General features: G+C 33.5%; 1 protein-coding gene across 1 annotated transcript; it reads left to right on the top strand.

Annotated features, from left to right (window-relative positions):
• The first annotated feature begins 8757 nt into the window (after positions 1 to 8757).
• LOC110019791 (uncharacterized protein At2g33490-like) lies at positions 8758 to 17410 on the top strand. The gene is made up of 10 exons (XM_020717621.1): positions 8758 to 9179; positions 10843 to 10915; positions 11422 to 11496; positions 11970 to 12031; positions 12401 to 12469; positions 13525 to 13553; positions 13630 to 13837; positions 13932 to 14168; positions 15434 to 16484; positions 17391 to 17410. Exons 1-10 carry the CDS (start codon positions 9063 to 9065, stop codon positions 17408 to 17410), a joined length of 1941 nt encoding a protein of 646 aa, XP_020573280.1. The 5' UTR covers positions 8758 to 9062.
• The last annotated feature ends 791 nt before the right edge of the window (positions 17411 to 18201 follow it).

Here is an 18201-nt window from a genome sequence, read left to right as displayed (position 1 = left end):
ACTAATTATCTTATCATCACAGACCTTACTGATTGGGTGACAAAGGCCATGCCTGTAGAGCAAGGGTTGCAGTCATTGGGGAAGATAATTAGCATATCAACATAGTTCAGCCTACTATTATAAAAGATAATGCTAATATATTTGCATATTTAACCCTTGAAAGCTTGATACTTATATTTATAATTCTATGGTGTTATAACCTATGCATGAGATGGTGTATTCCTCTTTTAGAAGTTACTAAAATTCTCTTTTATTAAGTGGGTAATGTATAATGTAGGATTTTATTTTAATATTGAATTTTTTGTTTATTGCGTGATGCGAATTGGACCATCTCGACTTTTATTGTTAGAAAAAACATGGTGAAATTTTGACCTAAAATTAAATATATCATAAGTTTGAAATATTTTTAATGAATAATGATTGCTCCATGAAGTATTTTATAGGCTACCGAATAGGAATTCTTCTACATTTGGCCTCTAGTCAGAGGTCATACTATGCGCACACTCACCATTTAATTTATTTTTTTTATTACATTCTAGATTTTTTTTTTCTTAGTGAATTTACATAAATAGCTTCTTGATCTGCAACATCTCAATTCTATTATTTATTTATTTGAGTGAAGTGTAAAAATATTCCCTGACTATTTACATATGACATGGGGTTGTTTTAGGTCGTTGGGCCTTATAATATTCGTGGGTTCATGCAATTCAGGATAGACGTGTGTAATGAAGACCTTTAGGGATAAAATTGTGTCTAGCTAATTAAGCATGATGAAAGTGTTCTAATGAGGCCTTTAGGGATAAAAAAAAGTAGAATATTCAAAACGCAGATGCACTCTCAAAAATAGAATTTACTTTTCTGCTTCCGCAATATCAAATATATTGCCAAGACATTTTTGTGACAAACAATATTACTTAACAGAGATGAAATAGTCATTTATCCACAAACAACTGCAAATAACCGGCCAGCGGCCAGCTTATCAGGATAAACTGGTTATTTGGATAAGCTGTAGCTGCTCCCCAAATAGACCCTTAATAAAAAGATTGCGACATGTGTCAAACGTCTCATAAATGAACATGAGATCTTTGATATTATTCTTGACTTTTGAGCTTTTATAATTATGAGGATTGTCGAAGAGGCGAGCTAGACTAGTGAATCTTATTGCTATGTTCTTCTAATAGAATAGTCATACCAGTTTGGCAAGCTAGTCCGCCAAGATAGTTCGGCAAATCAACTCAACAACTAGTATAGGAAAGTTGACACATCAACGAGTGAGAATGGTGAGTGAACATAGCGGGTCATTTTGACTAGAGTCGTGTCTTCTGCACAATAAGATATGAAAAATATAATCATTGCGTCATTAATACATCATTTAAATAATATTAAAATATATTATATCGTCCCATTAAAGCCTCAATATAATTGCAATTGATCCATTATAACTTAAAAATTTCTCTTCCAATTCAATACTCTATCCAAGTTGGTAAATCTTAATATTCAACGAAAGTTGCTGTCCCGCTCATCAGAATAGCTTTAAAAATTCAATCAATAATACTATACTATCTCTATCTCTTGACCATTCAATGATGGGCATTATGACTCATTTTCATTCTTAAATAATGAATGGAGCAAAGTGCTAAAATAATTACTAATTATTTATGTTGGATTATTTTAGTTTTAGAGTTAGTAGAAGCATCAAAATAGTCTCCGATTATTATATCATAGGACTTTAATAGTCCTCAGTTGAGGACTATTTCAATCTCAATTTAGGCAGCTACAACTTATTAAGATGCTGCTGTGAAACTGCTTAAGAATAATATAAAATTATAAAAAGTTGTGGTGGCTATTATATATATATTTTTAAAAAAGTCGTACTGCGGCTAGAAAGCAGTCACTGAACCTAGCCAGAACCGGTGGGAAAATGCAGATTTCATCGATAATTTTCTAAAAAACTGCCAAAAAGTAGTTTATACAAAAGGACAAAACTGTGGAATGGTGCTGCCGCCACGGCATCACTGCCCAAAATGGACCCTTAAAGAGTTTAAGGACTATTTTGACATTTCTATAAATTTTAAAGCTAAAATTGTCTCATGCAAATAGTCTGGAAATATTTTGACACTTTACTTAATGAAAATATGAACTACAAGAAGCTCAAAAAAGAAAATTAAAAAGATTAAATGACTAAAAAAAATATGTAATTTTTCTAATATGTGTTTTTGGGAAATAAATATTTTTTAAAGAAACATATCATTATCTTTCAAGTTATGAGAGCTTGGAAGTATTTCTAATAAGTGACATGCTTCATTAACCTATACGAAACTAACAAGATTATTATTTTATCTTTAAAAGGCACATCATTTTAGAGTGTGCATGCACTTTGAATAATAAATGATGATCATTTATAATTTAAGAGAATTAATGTTTGACCATCAATATAGTCAAACCATTGACTCTATTATGGCAACTATATAATATTTTGAGTCAAATAAGAATGATAGTATGGCTTTATAGATTGTAATTAAACTGCATCATTAAATAGTTCTGTTTAGGAGAGGAGCCTTTACAGCCAATTATAATCCATATATGGGAGATTACTTATTTGAGGCATGTTTTTTAATATATATATATATATATATATCTTAAAAAACAAACATTTATTGATCAAAAACAAAAAACATGCAATCCCAAAAGCTGGAACAGAACAATAATAGACCAAGAAACAATCATCAACAAGATTTCTATTAGGAACATATTTATTGAGGAGATAATGAGAATTGACTCTCAAAGAAGAGATGAACATGATTCTCACTACTATTAGAACAGAGAACATAAATATTATTAATATTGATCCCACGTAAAGTAAGAATATCAAAAGTTTTGAGGCCTTTATGAATAATTTTCCATGAAATAAAAGTAAATTTTATGGCCTAACCATTAAATCAATTAAGTTTGAACCAATCAACACAAGGAAAAGATCCAAATAAGTTGAAATACACCAACTTATTATATTACATATATTTATTCTTCCAAAGACAAGAATTAACTTGAGAAATAAGAATTTTACCAATATCAACATTGATAAAAGGATCAAAGTTCCAACAGTTGTTTCTAAAAATATCACAAATTTTAGCCATATTAGAAAGATTAAACAAATTGAAAATAATATCTCTAAAATGCTCTTTCAAAGATAATTCATTAAACCCTAAAGAAAGAAGAAGAATAAATGACTATTAGAGATAACTTTGAAATTTAAAGATTATCCAACTCTATTAGGCACATTTATTAAATCTTTCTGAAAGGAGAATTTTTGAGTGAGGATTCTTCCAAGTAGATCCATGATGATCAAAACACCAGTTTAGAAAAATCAAATTAGAATTATAAAATTTTCAAACGATTTTGACTTTACAAAAAATATTAATAGTGTATAAAAAGGTAAAACCAAGACCACCACAGTGGTTAGGCAAATTAAATTTATCCTAAACAATAATGTGAAGCTTTTTCCATGTTCATTATTTTAAAGTAAGTTAGATATTTTACAAGAAACTTTCTTTCTTAATTCTGTTGGCATCAATTTTTAATGTCACAAGTGTAGGGTGTCCACTTGCATGGCTTAGAGTGGTCTGTGATTCATCTTTAGCAATCAGTAACTCAAGACACCAACTCGGGACTTTCTGGCACTTGTTCGAGGCAATTAGCTAGGTTCGGTGGTGGTGATTCAACCCTACCCAGAAAAATTCCCTCCGGGAGGCCCGTTCGGGATGTGAGATGTGCTTGGTGCCTAATCTAATGATTGGTAGTCACCGCATGTCCATTCGAAACCTCCTATGGACATAGGAAGTCACGAAGTCCACTTATGTGTGCTATGGAAAAATTAGGGTTCGAGACACCCTACCCGTGTCGCGGTTTAGAACGACCTTTGAAACTGATTTTTTTTTTTATGAATGACCAAAGATAATACTTCATTTTGAATTGATGAGACTATATTTCACTCACATGGAGTCTCTTATAGCTTCCGGATCAAAGAAAATCTTTTGTCGAATGTTCCCGGTGAAAATTAGGGTTTCATGCTAAACCAGCGCCCCGGAGCCGACCCCGGGGTCCCACACACCCAAATACCTTTTCGAACCATCAAACTCGAGCCTTCGGAGATCCAACACATGATTTAAAAATTTTGCAAAGCCTCGACGCCAAGGCGCCAAAGCCCCAAACAGGCAAAAAATCTTCATTTTCCCTAAAGCTTAGTGCCTAGGCGACGCCTGGGTGGCGCCAAGGTTTCATTTTAGAAGCCTGGTTGAGTCCTGCCCACTAGGTTGAGTGGCGCCTAGGTGGCGTTCAGCTTCCAGCCACGATTCCAGGCCATGTTTTACACCGTTTTGACTTTCAAAACCACCATTTTTGCAGGGATTTCAATCATGAGACTGAGGTGTGGGAAGACCTAATGTGAAAGGACCCTTTTGCCCTCATTTTAGAAGCTTCTTAAACATCTATTGGGGGCCTTTTGGTCATTTTGGAGGTGCTTGATTGGCTTAACCAAGTAGCCTCTCCCATTTAAAAATGGATTGACTCCATTTTGCTAGAGGAGCCAAAGGAGTGCAAAGGTGAGTACAAGGGAGCTTTTGGAGAGTGTGATGAGGTTTCTTCCTTAAAGAGCTAGGGTGATTTTAAAATGAGTTGCATGCATAAACATATCTCCATCATAAATAATAGGGCACTCACGCAATAGGATTGTGGTAGACAACTACAATATGTGCATATCCAGTAGAACTCCTCGTGCATCTCCTTGCCTGACTTTGCCAAGCATAAATTTTTACCTGGGAGGATGTCTAGTACGAATAGAGTGTTTGATGCATCCCCAACCTAGGTGGGGTATATGTTCTTTGCGCGGAGTGTTTCTAGTTTTGTAGCTAAACTTTTTTTTTTCTCTTCTTTCCAGTGACAACTCTGTCAGCTTTCTTGACAAGTGTATGTTCCATCTCTTTGAGCTCTACATGTTTAGGGTCATAAAAAATTAGAGTTTCTTTCCTTTGACTTTGGGGATACCGAGACTTCCTTGGACGACACAAATCACAAATTGCTGACAAGAAGCCTCCGGTTGCATTGGTTTGACTATATTCATAACCAAGTAGACTGAAGGTCTACATAGCTTGGGATGACGGATTTGTGGTATCATGACTCGACCACCTCCACCATTTTAGGGAATCTTTTTCTTCTTGTTGACACCACTTTTAAGCCTTGTCAATTCCTTTGATTGAATCGTTGATATCGTCTTGTGGGCCCTGCATGCTTAGGTCTCGCCGCCCGTAGTGGTTATGGTGATTCACCCTCTACCCTATGGCTCGATATAGATGTCAAAAGCGCCAGGACTTCCCCTCGAGATGATTTAAACCCATTGGTTTCCCTAAATAATCAGATTTCATTAATTATGTAAGCGAACCCTTTTTATTGAGGAGTTTCTTGGATATCTCCCAATATGTAATTAACAAAAGGAACATTCCTTTGGGAGCTACTCTTGATCTTAAAACGAGTATTTATACTTGATTCTCCGCTTGTGAGTTGCTTTCATGAGATCCTTTTCGGGGATATGTCTACAATGTATTTTCAATCTGATCCTGTTTCAGACATATGCTTTGGGGAGCGTTTGCGGGGTCTTCAGTTTGTTACGATACTGTAATTCAACTCATTCTTCTGAAACCAACTATCTATGAATGAGATAGGGCTCTATTTATAAAGTTTCGAAGTGGCCTCTGTACAAATGAGGAAAAAAATATGGACCACTCCATTGGACGACCCAAAGAGATTCTCGAGATTGAATGATGTATTATGGACATTTTTGTGTCTTAATGATGTTAGAATTAAGTGATGTTGTGCTCGTTAGATTTTTCTCATCTAGACGCTTGATTTGACTATAAACTCTTCAGATTTGGAGTTCATATGAACTTCAAATTAGCCACTAAAAAGTTTTCAAAAGTGATTTAATGGTTTGATTCAGGCTTGATTTGACTCAGATTGAACAAATTTTAGTGTCATTATGTTCTTCTCGTCGAGTCAGTTCATTTAATTGTAAGTTTATTGAAATCTGAGTTCTAGGTAATTTTAAATTTGAATATTTTTTTTATAAAAAAAAAACCCTAAAACTCATGCTAAATATTTCAAGATTCATTTAAAATGATAAAACTTATTGATGAGTTATCAACTATGTAAAACTTAGTTATCACAATCATAATTTTTATTATTCTTTTCAAAACTAAATATTCTTAAAAATAAATAAATAAATTAAGTTCGAAATTTTCATTCTAAAAACTAAAAACTCAATTTTTTTTATTATTTACATTTTCCACTCAGAAGAGTTTAAAAGTAAAAATCAAACGAAATCTTCAAGTTATAGAATTCAACATTTATTTGTCATATTTAATATATTTTTGTTAAGATATTTCATGCCTTTCATAAAAATAAAAAAAAATTCAATTATTCCATTATTTAAACCCTTACCGAAATAAATAAATAAATACTATTTCAAACCAACCCCATTCATATTTCTTGCAAGTCAGTTTTGACTTGAAATTCACTTAAATTACATACCCAGGCTAATTTTAGATTTGCAGATAACTCCAATCAGCTATTTAACAGCTCATAAATATAATTATATGTTTTCATATAAATTGGCAACTAACTATAGACGGTCAAAGAAGCAAATTAGGAGCACCCATAACATTATTGATAAATCTACTTGTCATTTTCATAAAAATCATGACATTTAATTTAAGATTTTGAAATAAGAATAGAGCAATGTAAGTTATAATATGTAAGGAAAATTTATAAAAATAATGCACAATTCTTATTTATTTTTATATCTAACACTTAAAATATATACATGACATTTTGCAGGTGCTAGAGATTTTGTGACGTTACAGTGATATATTATTGTCTTAAGATAGTACAAAAGTCTAGCACACATGCATGAATTGAATGAGAGCTCATAAGAGGGACAAAATCTCGGGCTTAGCCTAGTTGGAATGATTCCACCATTCAACTATGATTTACGAGCACTTGTCTGTCCATGATCACTAGAAGATAATATTATGATGGTGGGAGTTATTAACTTGACTTTCACTAGAAGCGTGATGAAAAATCTTGGGAAAATGACAAGGATCCATGTTTGACAATAAAAAGATTCATAAAAGAGGTTGTATCATAAAGATTTGAATTCAGCATCATCGGTAATGGCCTGGTGATGATGGTTGTGGCCTGGTGACGATGGTCGTAGCCCAACATAGATCCGGTGATGGTGTTCTGACAATGGCGGCAGCCTAGCAATGGTGGTATGGCATTGCAATTACAAGAAGATGATGATTTGATAACGACAACTATATACAACAAAAGTGATAGCGTTAGGGCAACCGTGAACTGGTGATGACGGCGGTGGTCTAACGATGAGAATAGTGCGTTTGACATTGACTAAGTGATGGTGATCTGATGACAGTGACAACTCTGCAATAGTGGTTCTATGAGGCAATGACCAGGAGAGGATGATCCAAGGACAACGAAAGTGGTTTGACGATGGTAGTTGGGTGCCGACTTTGGCTCATAGACAATGCTCCAGCAATGGCGACAACCTGACAATAGTGGTCTCATATGGTAGTGGCCAAGAGATGATGGTCTATTGATAGTGACGGTAGCTCAACATTGGTCTTGTGATAGTGGTCCGACAACAAGGACTGTAGTTTGGTGATGGTGGAGGTGGCCAATGATGTTAGTATAACACAATAGTGACCTTTCGATGATGGCTTGAAGATAATGTTGTTTGAGAATCCTCAAGAAATTAGAGTTCCATTTAATCTTCTAATCCATATACATCCATTCATCATAAAGAGAGTAGTAGTCTATTTGTACCTCTGGGAGTGACATTCTTCGTAAAAATTGTTACAATCTGGACCACCCTATCAGACAATATAGATTGATTCCATTGATAATGTGATATTTTAAGAGTATCTAAATGCTTTAATGATGTCAAAATTAAGCGATATTGGACTCATTGAATTAGTCTAATTGAGAAGTTAATTTGAATATAAGCTTGTCAAGTTTAAAGATAATTTAATCTCCAAATTATGTTATGAAGCTTTTTGTTATGCTTTAAGTTAATGATGTGGGCCCACTCCGACTCAAGACAGAGCACATTTGATGTTATTTGATTCGTCTTATCATGATAATTCACTTGAACGGAAATTTAAGTCCGGGCAATTCATAATTTAATTTTTGCAACTTACAGTTATGCATCAAGATTCACACTCCATCAAGAGGAACTTTTCTGAGATGTATTAATGGTAATTGTGATATATTTTGATATGATGTAAAGATTGAGCGACACATATAAATATCAATGCTTAGGTGTTATGTATGCAAATACATAAAAATTATGTGGTAGGTATGTAAACTCCCCAAAATGTGTTGGGGGACACTTACACACATAATTTTTATATATTTATATATCTAACATCTAAACATTTATATTTACATAAATACCATGCAAAATTTTCAACAACACATCAAAAATATCGTAATTACTATCTTTTTAAAAGTAACATATACATTTTCATAAGTTTATGATACACGTGTTATAAGTATTAATGTTTAATATTAAACTTTGGGTGTTATGTATATAAATATATATTTATGTGGGTATGTTTGTAAATATTTCAATTTGTTAATTGTTTATTTAATTTTCCTGTGTTTGCGTTGTTGGTCAAATGTCATCTTTGACCGGAAAAATAGAAGGTGCTAAAAAAAGGAAAGCATAAGATGGAGAGAGAGGAGGAGCAGCGAGAAAGAGGGAGGACTACCACCCGCTTGGATCATTTTCTTTGCTAGTTTATTTTGGCTTTCTAGGGTTTCTCAGTGTGGGTGGCTTTCCGGGATCTTCTTCTTGATTTCGCCTTCTTCGTCCTCGCTGGCCAACGCTCGTTCTTTCTCTGTCGGGGAGCAAAGAGTTGGATTTGTGTGTGGAGAACTTGTTCAACAGTTCTTCGCCTTCTTTCATTCGATCTGCTTCATTGGGAGTGGAAGAGATGAAGTCTTCTTTGAGGAAGCTGAGAGGATTCGCCCTCCACAAGAGTGCCGATCTAAAGGAGAAGAGGGACCATGGAATCCCTGCTCGCCAAGACGAGCTCCTACAGGCCTCTCAGGTACTCGTTCTCGCGCTCCTCGCCTAAATGGGTTGGTGTCTTTTGGCGATCTGGTTCTCAGGTTGAGGATGATGAGTTTATTAAGGAAATTTGGTGATTTGGGGCATTGGAATGTGGTTGTTTCTCGTGATGCATTTGTTTTTCTGCGTTACCTGGTCGTGATTCCGAAAACTGAATAGATGATGAAAATCATATGTTTTAGAAGTTTCTGTTGCGACTTCCTCTGTGAACATTCAAGTATTGCTTTACTAATGACAAAGCTTATAGTCGATGCATTTAACTTGCAGATTTCTCTTTGCTTTTCTTCCCTATCAAGCTGCGTAATCCTCTGATTACGGATTGGGGTATGAAATTCTGGTTTGCTGGATCCCAAAGTTGTAGTCTGGCTTTATTTAACTACATGGATAAATTTCCCATGAACAGAATCGTAAATTTTTCTAGGTTTTGGATGCATCATATACTATCCTTCTTTTTGAATTGCATGCATTTTAGGATCAGGGGTTAATTAGAGGAACTCTAAAGAACGGCAACTTTCTAGAATTACTTACCTGTGAAGTCCAAGTTTTGACATTGGGATGTGCAAAATGCAATGCAATGCCTTAAACGTTTCTTAAAGGTCTCTGCGCCAACTCAATATTTTATTTCCTGGAACTTCCATTCTCCTCTTGGTATGGAACCTGGCTAGCAATTTCTTTATACCAGAAATGATGAGACGTTGAGAATAGCTCCATTTGGTTGTGAATTCAAACTTTTTGATTTAATTTCTGTCATTCAGAAAGTTTTGACAAGAATCTATCTTGAATGGAACTCATGATTTCAGCACAGTATTATTGCATTTGGTCAATGGACAGAATTCAGCCCTCAATACTATTGGATTCAGGTTTTTGGTTATTGTTTAATTTAGTTGTATTTGTTTAGCACTTAGTTAATAAACAATGAGCCTAGCTTCCTATAGAATGTGCATTACCTCTTCTTGCTGTGTTTGCTTAATATCTACAGAAGCGACCTTGGGAAGGCTAAGTTCAAGGCTTGCTTAGATTGAGTGGGTGAACTACAACAATTTGTCTATATTGGTGGCATACTTGAGGCTTCTACTTGTTTTCACAATTAATAATTGGGACATTTACATGCATACGACCCAATTCTTATATATTTACATTTCTAACACCTAAAATTTACTTTTTTACATTCATACCACTCAAATCTTTCACATCACATAAAAATTACCACCACTTTAACTTTTAAAAAGTTAAATAGATATTTTCATGCATTGTTTAGGTGGCATGTATGTAAAAATTGAAGTTTGGCCGTTAGACATTTAAATACATAGAAATTGAGTGGTATGTATGTAAATCTTCCTTAATAATTTTACCATTCCAATTTTTCTTGAGCATCAGACAGTTTGTTTTCCTTTCTGGATTATGTGATTAGTAAATGATGATGGTTTATAATCAGCTTTGCCATGGTGCTACGTCACTTATCTAAAAAAGTTGAATGCAATGCTTTCTCGTATTTTGCTATCTTTCTATTCTTCATAGCTGGTGATGCTTGCTTTATTTTTCTAATGCAGAAATTCTCAAAATATTTGAGATATTATGCTTATGCTTGTGTTTATTTTGAAGATCACTGGTCCATGTTGAAACTTGAAACTCTCTTTTTGCAGGATGTGTTAGACATGAGGAACTGTTATGATAGTTTACTTTCTGCAGCTGCTGCCACGGCAAATAGTGCATATGGTAATTCTCTAGTGTATCATAATATGTTTTCAAAGCTTGTTTCCCGATGTTTGAATCACAGAGTCCATATATGTTTCTCTTATATATTGATTTATGCTATATATTTAGGTCCCTTTCAACTTAAAAATTTACTTCTACCTTGATTTTTTATAATTCTTTTTTTTGTGTTAAAAAACTAATTGGAGTTTGACGATTTTGTCAAAAGGAACCTTAATTCTAATATATATAAAGAAACATATCTTGGGGCATTGAAACCACATGAAAGTAAATTGAAGAGTGAAAAAGGGGATCATAGTTGATTAAAGGAAATAGAAAAGAAGATTGAATTACACAAATAAGAAAATCCAGAACATCATCATCATCATCATCATCATTATTATTATTAATGTTCAGATTGCATGTTGAAACATCTTCATTAATTCTTTTCTATTTTTTACCGTACAATTTCTGATAGCATTTTTTTGTCCTTTTGCAACTGTGTTAATATATGGCTTTCATTACTCCAGAATTCTCCGAAGCCCTGCGAGAAATGGGCACCTGTCTGCTCGAAAAAACTTCATTAAATGATGACGAAGAAAGTGGTAATGCTGAAGTATTGTTTTATATTCTATTTGTAGGTGTATGCAATGATTGGGGAAAAGTTTAAAGCTTACTAATTATAATTAATATGTCACCGAACATTTTTAAGTTAGTTTGCATAGCAATTCTTTAGAGGTTCATTTTCTAGTATATATGTTAGCGGACCATGCTTACTCTTTCAGTTCTGTGGAATTCTTTGAACTGTGGAGGACAGTCTGCTTGCTGCTGTTATTTAATCTTTCTGATTAAAGTAACAATTAGGCTATTTTAAGCTGGAATACTTATGGCTAAATTTTCCTCAAATGCATCTTATTCTTTGAAATCTAATGTTCTTAGAATTTTTCAGTGAAGTAAAAAATCCCTGATATTTGTTTTAGATTCGACATGCAAAGTCTAATAGCTCTTGTTAATCGATGAACTGCCTTTATTTCTGACCTTCTGTAAGTTATTTTTTTATTAATTATCTGTTCTGCAGGCAAGGTTTTGCTGATGCTAGGGAAAGTGCAGTTTGAACTCCAAAAACTTGTTGATAGCTATGTGAGTCTTGATGTTTGTATATAAAATTGCAACTTATTTTATGTGAAATACCTTTGAGGCCATTTGAGATCACTTTTACTTTTTTCATTTTTTGTTTTTACTTTGTTTTTGTTATGTTTTTGACTTGAAATAAAACATCTTTGGTTTGTTAAGATTTGCTTAGTTCTTTTTAAGAAACTTCAATTTTTTTTTGAGTGTTCTTAAAAATAAGTTGATATGTTTAGAGAAAAAATAAAATAGGTGAAGCAAATGTGTTTTTAAAAATAAAATAAAATAACAAAAAAAAAAAAAGGGAAAGTGATCCCAAATGGACCTTTAGTATTTTTGAAATAATCCTCTATATGGAGCTGATTGTGTTGCTTTTATTAGCGTGTCCACATCATCCAGACAATTACCACACCATCAGAGTCTCTTCTGAAGGAACTTCATACTGTAGAGGTACAATTCATATAACTTTTTTTCTAATTGGAAGAAAATAGACATTTTTTTTACATGATTTTATAAATCTATTATTACATGAAATGCACGTTGAATTTGTAATCCAATACTTTGCATGATATATTTATATTTTTTCTCTGCTTGTTGTCATACAATATTGCTCAGTTGAGGCATTGGAAGTTAGACATGCTGCTGATGTGTAAAATTGCTTAGCAGAGGCATAGTAGGTTAGGGTTGGTGATTTTTCCGTCCATGAGTAATAGAGATTGCCATCCTTAAATAGAAAAGTTTGGAATTCCTTTGTGGGAGCCCGGCGTTCTAAAAATAGAGAGTTATAAGGTTCTTTTTGTGCATAAATCTGCCCTATGACTTTCTGGCTTTGTTTGGTTTTAATTATTTGAAAGAGTTGAAATGGTAAAAGAATTGAATTTGAAATTAGTTGGTAATTAGTGAAAAAAATTGTCTTTATTGTGTCTTTGTTGGTAAATTTACTTTTTCAGTTCTGTGACAATGTAACATGCGAGTAACAACCATTAATAATAAAAAATTCTACCCATTTTTTTACAGGAGTTGGGTAGAAAATAAAATTTTTTTCCCAGTTTTTTTACAAGGGCTGGGTAGAAAATTATAAAATACTAATGCACTTGCGCTCATATTCTCTTTGTAATCCGATTTATTTTTTATTAAATTGGAACCAAATACTCAATTGATATTTTGAATTAAAATTTTTGCATTTACATTTTCTCAAAATCCTTCAAACCAAGCACATTGTATTGGAGAAATTATAGTTAAAGTCAAGTCCCGCAGCCCGAAATAATTAGTATAAATTTCAGATCCCTCATGCTGCTAAATTAATGCCAAAAAACTGGTTCTTGTAAACCTTTTGGTTAAGTGCATCTTGCATGTGAATGCAGAACCTTATTTCTTCTTCTTCTTCTCTAAGTTCTGAAGCACTGATGCTAGTTTTTGTAAAGTGATCTATGTATCTGTCTTTTGAGGTTTAAATGATTAATGCTATTGTAGATTTATCTGACGAGGACTTTGTTTTGTTGCAGGAGATGAAACGCCAATGCGACGACAAACGGTATACATTCATTCATTTCTTAATTTTTTTTAATATAAAAGATATTTACTTCCTAACATTAATACATCCTTCTCAGAGATCTGTATAAATTTATGTTAGCTGCACATAGAGAAAAAGGAAGGGCAAGGCATGCTAAAGGTGAAGGATTCTCAATGCAGCAGTTGCAGGCTGCTCGAGAAGATTATGAAGAGGAAGCTAATCTTTTTGTTTTTCGATTGAAATCATTGAAGCAGGGGCAGTCTCGCAGTCTACTCACACAGGCTGCCCGTCACCATGCCTCTCAGGTTTTTAATTCTGCTCTAGATGCTAACATTATCTATTTCCATTGAATGAGAGATATGATTTAAAGTTTAGCATTTTTTTTCTGCATTTTTTCAGCTAAATTTTTTTAAAAAGGGTGTAAAATCACTTGAGATTGTCGAACCACATGTTAAATCTGTGGCTGAACAATGGCATATTGATTATGATTTTATTGGACTTGAGGAAGACGACTCAGAGGATGGCGAAGATAATGATTTTTGCTATGATGAAAATGAAGACAGCGAGCTGAGCTTTGATTATGGGCAAAATGAACATTTTCAAGGTCTTGGTTCAACTAACAGAAACTCAGTGGAGGTACATTTTTTCTTGATTTTTATTAATGAATTTCTTATCTAATATTTACAATATGTGCTATTCTAAATTGTTTACTCATGCATTGCTAATTTTGTCACTTTTGTGAATTTTTTCCGATTATCGGGATAGGTTTTAAATTTATTTTAGTTTTTGTTGAAATATTCAAGTTGATGAATAGTTATGGCTAGTTATTACTTATTAAGGTAGCCCACAGTAATAATAAATATCAATTATTTCAAATCAAAATGAGTTGAATACAATCACATAAATGAAATTTGTGTTTAGCTCATTTATAAATTTAAGCTCAATATTTGGTCATGTTTGGTTTGCTTGTTTACTGAATAATTGAAACACAAGTTTTTAAATGAGTTGAAGATGAGCTGTTCATGAACAACGGGCTCTTTTGACCGCCATAATTAGCTTCATGCTTATAATTTTCAACTATGACTACTAGTATATAGCAGTAAACATGAGATGCTAAATCTTTTGTTCAAGATTAAGCTTTTAAACTTACTAAAAAATTGTAGCACAATACATTATTTTTTTAGCTTTATCCCGGCCATTTATGATGGGCCTTTTGACTCTTTATGTCATATGCGTTCTTATGAAGTGTTAAATGTTGTTTGTGTTGTTAACTGTAGTTTATGATTGTTTTGTTTTGTTTTGTTTTTTTAAACTTCTAGCCATTAATCATTGGTTTAATTCTAATCATTGCATTTTTTTTTATTCACATTAACTTCATCTTGTGTCTTTTGTGGCATTCTTTAATTTCTTTAATAAATTCTATTATTTTTATACCTCTTATATATTTATTAACATTATTTTTTTCTTAGATTTCTCATCATCCATCTCAACTTGTTATTTTCTGTCACGCTTGGCTTAGGCCAGGTTTGATATTCTGGCTTCAAATTTAAATAACAAATAATATAAAGCAAAAGATTTAATTTACTTTGGTTGAGAATAATACATAGAGAAGGCATTAGAGGAGAACTTAAAATAAGATGATTAGGAATTTAATCAAGTTAAAGTGATCCAGTTTGTGTATGGTATGCCCAATACCACTCCATTAAGTCTAAAGGTGGCAATTCGATCATGTTTATTACATAAATTGTCATTTCAGAAATGCTAATATCAAATTAGTTTTGTCAAATTCATGTCTCAAAACCTGTTTCTATGCTCCATAATCTGTTTTCAGTAGACGTGCATGCTCTTAATCTCATAGTTTTTATCCTGCATGCTGTCTGTTAATGTGCTTTTGTTTTCAGGAAGTGCTTGAGCAGAACCATGGAGAGTTCCCCTCTTTTGTCAGGGGGACTATTTCTTCCAGCCAATCCGCTCCAATTTTATCTGACAAAAAACACGAACCATCCGAAGGAATCAAACAAATCCATGCTTCATCTCCAAGGAAACTCCACACTTATGTTCTTCCTACTCCATTGGATCCCAAGAGCCCGCCTTTCCTTGGCTCCCGTGCTTCCCTCTCTGAAACCATCCAAGACAATAAAGCCGGTTGGCCCAAACAGTTGTGGCATTCCTCCCCATTGGAAACAAATAAGCCTGCTAAAAATTTAAAAGATGAACAATCCAGCCCGATAAAGTTACCTGGTCCACACTCTGTGCTTAAAGAGAGCAACATTAATGGTGGTCCAATCAAACTTCCCCCTCCTTTGCCCTCAATTTCACAGAGTGGAGCTTCTGAGACCAAATTCACTAAAAGACAAGCCTTTTCTGGTCCTCTAATGAGTAAAAATTGGGGAAACAATCAAAGATTAGCTACCAGTGAGTATGTTCAGTCAGTAGATTATCCTTCTGGACCTTCTTTGTCTCAAGGACGCATACAATCAGCTAAGTCATTGTCCCCATCCGCCTCTCCGCTTCCCATTTTTTCGCCAAAAATTAATGAACTTCATGAGCTTCCTCGACCTCCGATATGTCACACGAATCCTGCGAGGCCTTCGGCTTTGGTTGGCCATTCAGGGCCGTTGATGCTGAGAGGACAAGGGATTTATGCTGCTAATCGAATGTTATCAAATACGGCGTCTCCGCTGCCGACACCACCTCCGGTCATGGCTCGAAGTTTTTCGATACCTTCTAATGGTCGAAGGTCAGGAACTTTGACAGGGTCTACTTCGCTTGAGGCTGTCCTCATTCAAGAGGTGCATGAAGAACCTTCTTTTTCTCCGCCACTCACGAGAATCTCTCTCTCAAACACACGGCCATTTGCCAAAGGTTTGGGATTAGTTGCTCAAGGTATGATGCTGAATGTAGAACTCTCTTTCTGTCTCTCTATGGAAGATTTACATACATGCCTTTTAATTCCTATGTATTTAAATATCCTAAACTTCAATTTTTACATGTCACCTTACCTATGCATAAAAAGGCATATTTCACTTTTCTAAAAGTTTAAATAGTAATATTTTTTTTTTCTCTTGAAACATCCGGGTGGTATAATGTAAAGAATACAGTTTTTGTGTTAGATATGTAATTACACAGAAATTAGGTGATATGCATGTAAATGCCCCTTTTTCTTCTAAATTTCATTTTGATCGTCTTGCATGACATTGTTTTCTTCAGCGGTTGCAGGGCTTGAATTTTTTGAGAAAAAATGTTATCACAATCTCCTTTATATGGGCGGGCAATGGGTTGCTAAAATGATGTCTAAAATATATCTAGAATAAAAAAGAATTTATTGTCAAAATTATTGTTAGGATAAATATATCAAAATAGCCCTACAACTTATGATACTGCCATCACTTCCTTGCGTAGCCCTTCTTGTAGCCAACAATGGTGTATAGCCCTGGCACCTCTCTGGTGCCAACTTATGAAAAATGGTGTCGCCGTCCATGTAGCTTTGTCTTATGTTTGGAACTTAATCTTAGAACCTTGTGTATCACTTCTTTATCAGAAAACTTTAGATTCATCCTTTTTGTGCTTTTGGATCTGGAATTCACAACTTGTTTTTTTCTTGTAAAGTTTAGTGCATATACATAAATTTGTTGCGTTCTATATATTTTGCTGTAAGATCCTCATCAAAGTTAACGAACACCCAATCAAAGGTCTAATCTGCTGTTAATAAATCTAAATGGCGCTTCTTCTTTTTTTTCTTTAATTCAAAAGCTTGTTGTCATAAAAATGCCATTTTTTTTTTTAAATTTCAGTTTAATTGTAGCTTTTTTCTGACTCATTGTAACTTTATTTAGTTATTTATTTTTTGCTTTTCAGTTGATGCAGGACATCTGTGATTGGAGGTGAACTTTTTTAGCTGCCCGAAGGAAGCAGTGTAGCTAGAAAATAAATAACTGCGGTTTGTGTACATAGTAATATTAATATGTGTATTCTTAGCTTTATGATAAATGTAGCCAATCAATTGGAATACGCAGCTCATCAGATAAACTTTTATTCATGAAATTTGCTGCTTCAGTTATCTTTTTTCTAGTTCCTTGGTTCTTCTTCCTCCAATCAAACGCAAGTAGTGTAGCTGCTGCTTTATTTATTTATTTATTTATTTGTTTTACATGCATAAAATCCAATTCTCATGTATTTACATATCGAAGACCTAAATTTTGTTTTTTTAAATATTTACGACACCCAATATCTTTTAAATCACAAAAAAATATTACCTTTTTTATCTTTTAGAAAGTGATGCTGCCTTTTTCATTGTTACGTATGAAGGCATTATAGATGTTAGATATGTAAATACATGAGAATTGAGTGGCATGTATGTAAATATATATATATATATATATATATATATATATTTCTTAATACATTGTGAGGATATCAATTCTTGAAAACATGTTTTATATCAATTTTGCACTTCAAAATTCTAAATTCGCACATTAAACGGGCTTCATGGTTTCAACTAACATGAGAAGTAATCAAATATGTTTAAAATTATGCATGAGAAGTAATAAAGAGTATTTATTCTTTATTTTATAGGTAAATATATTAGAATTAAGAAAAAAAAAAAAACTAATAATATGTGATACACAACCATCCTTCCCATTGAGGATAAATTCACACAAATAATTTA

This window comes from Phalaenopsis equestris, unplaced genomic scaffold (assembly GCF_001263595.1).
Source record: "Phalaenopsis equestris unplaced genomic scaffold, ASM126359v1 Scaffold000002, whole genome shotgun sequence".
NCBI classification, from domain to species: domain Eukaryota; kingdom Viridiplantae; phylum Streptophyta; class Magnoliopsida; order Asparagales; family Orchidaceae; genus Phalaenopsis; species Phalaenopsis equestris.
The sequence above is the reverse complement of the archived record's forward strand: the minus strand, read 5'-3'. Positions and strand labels throughout refer to the sequence as shown.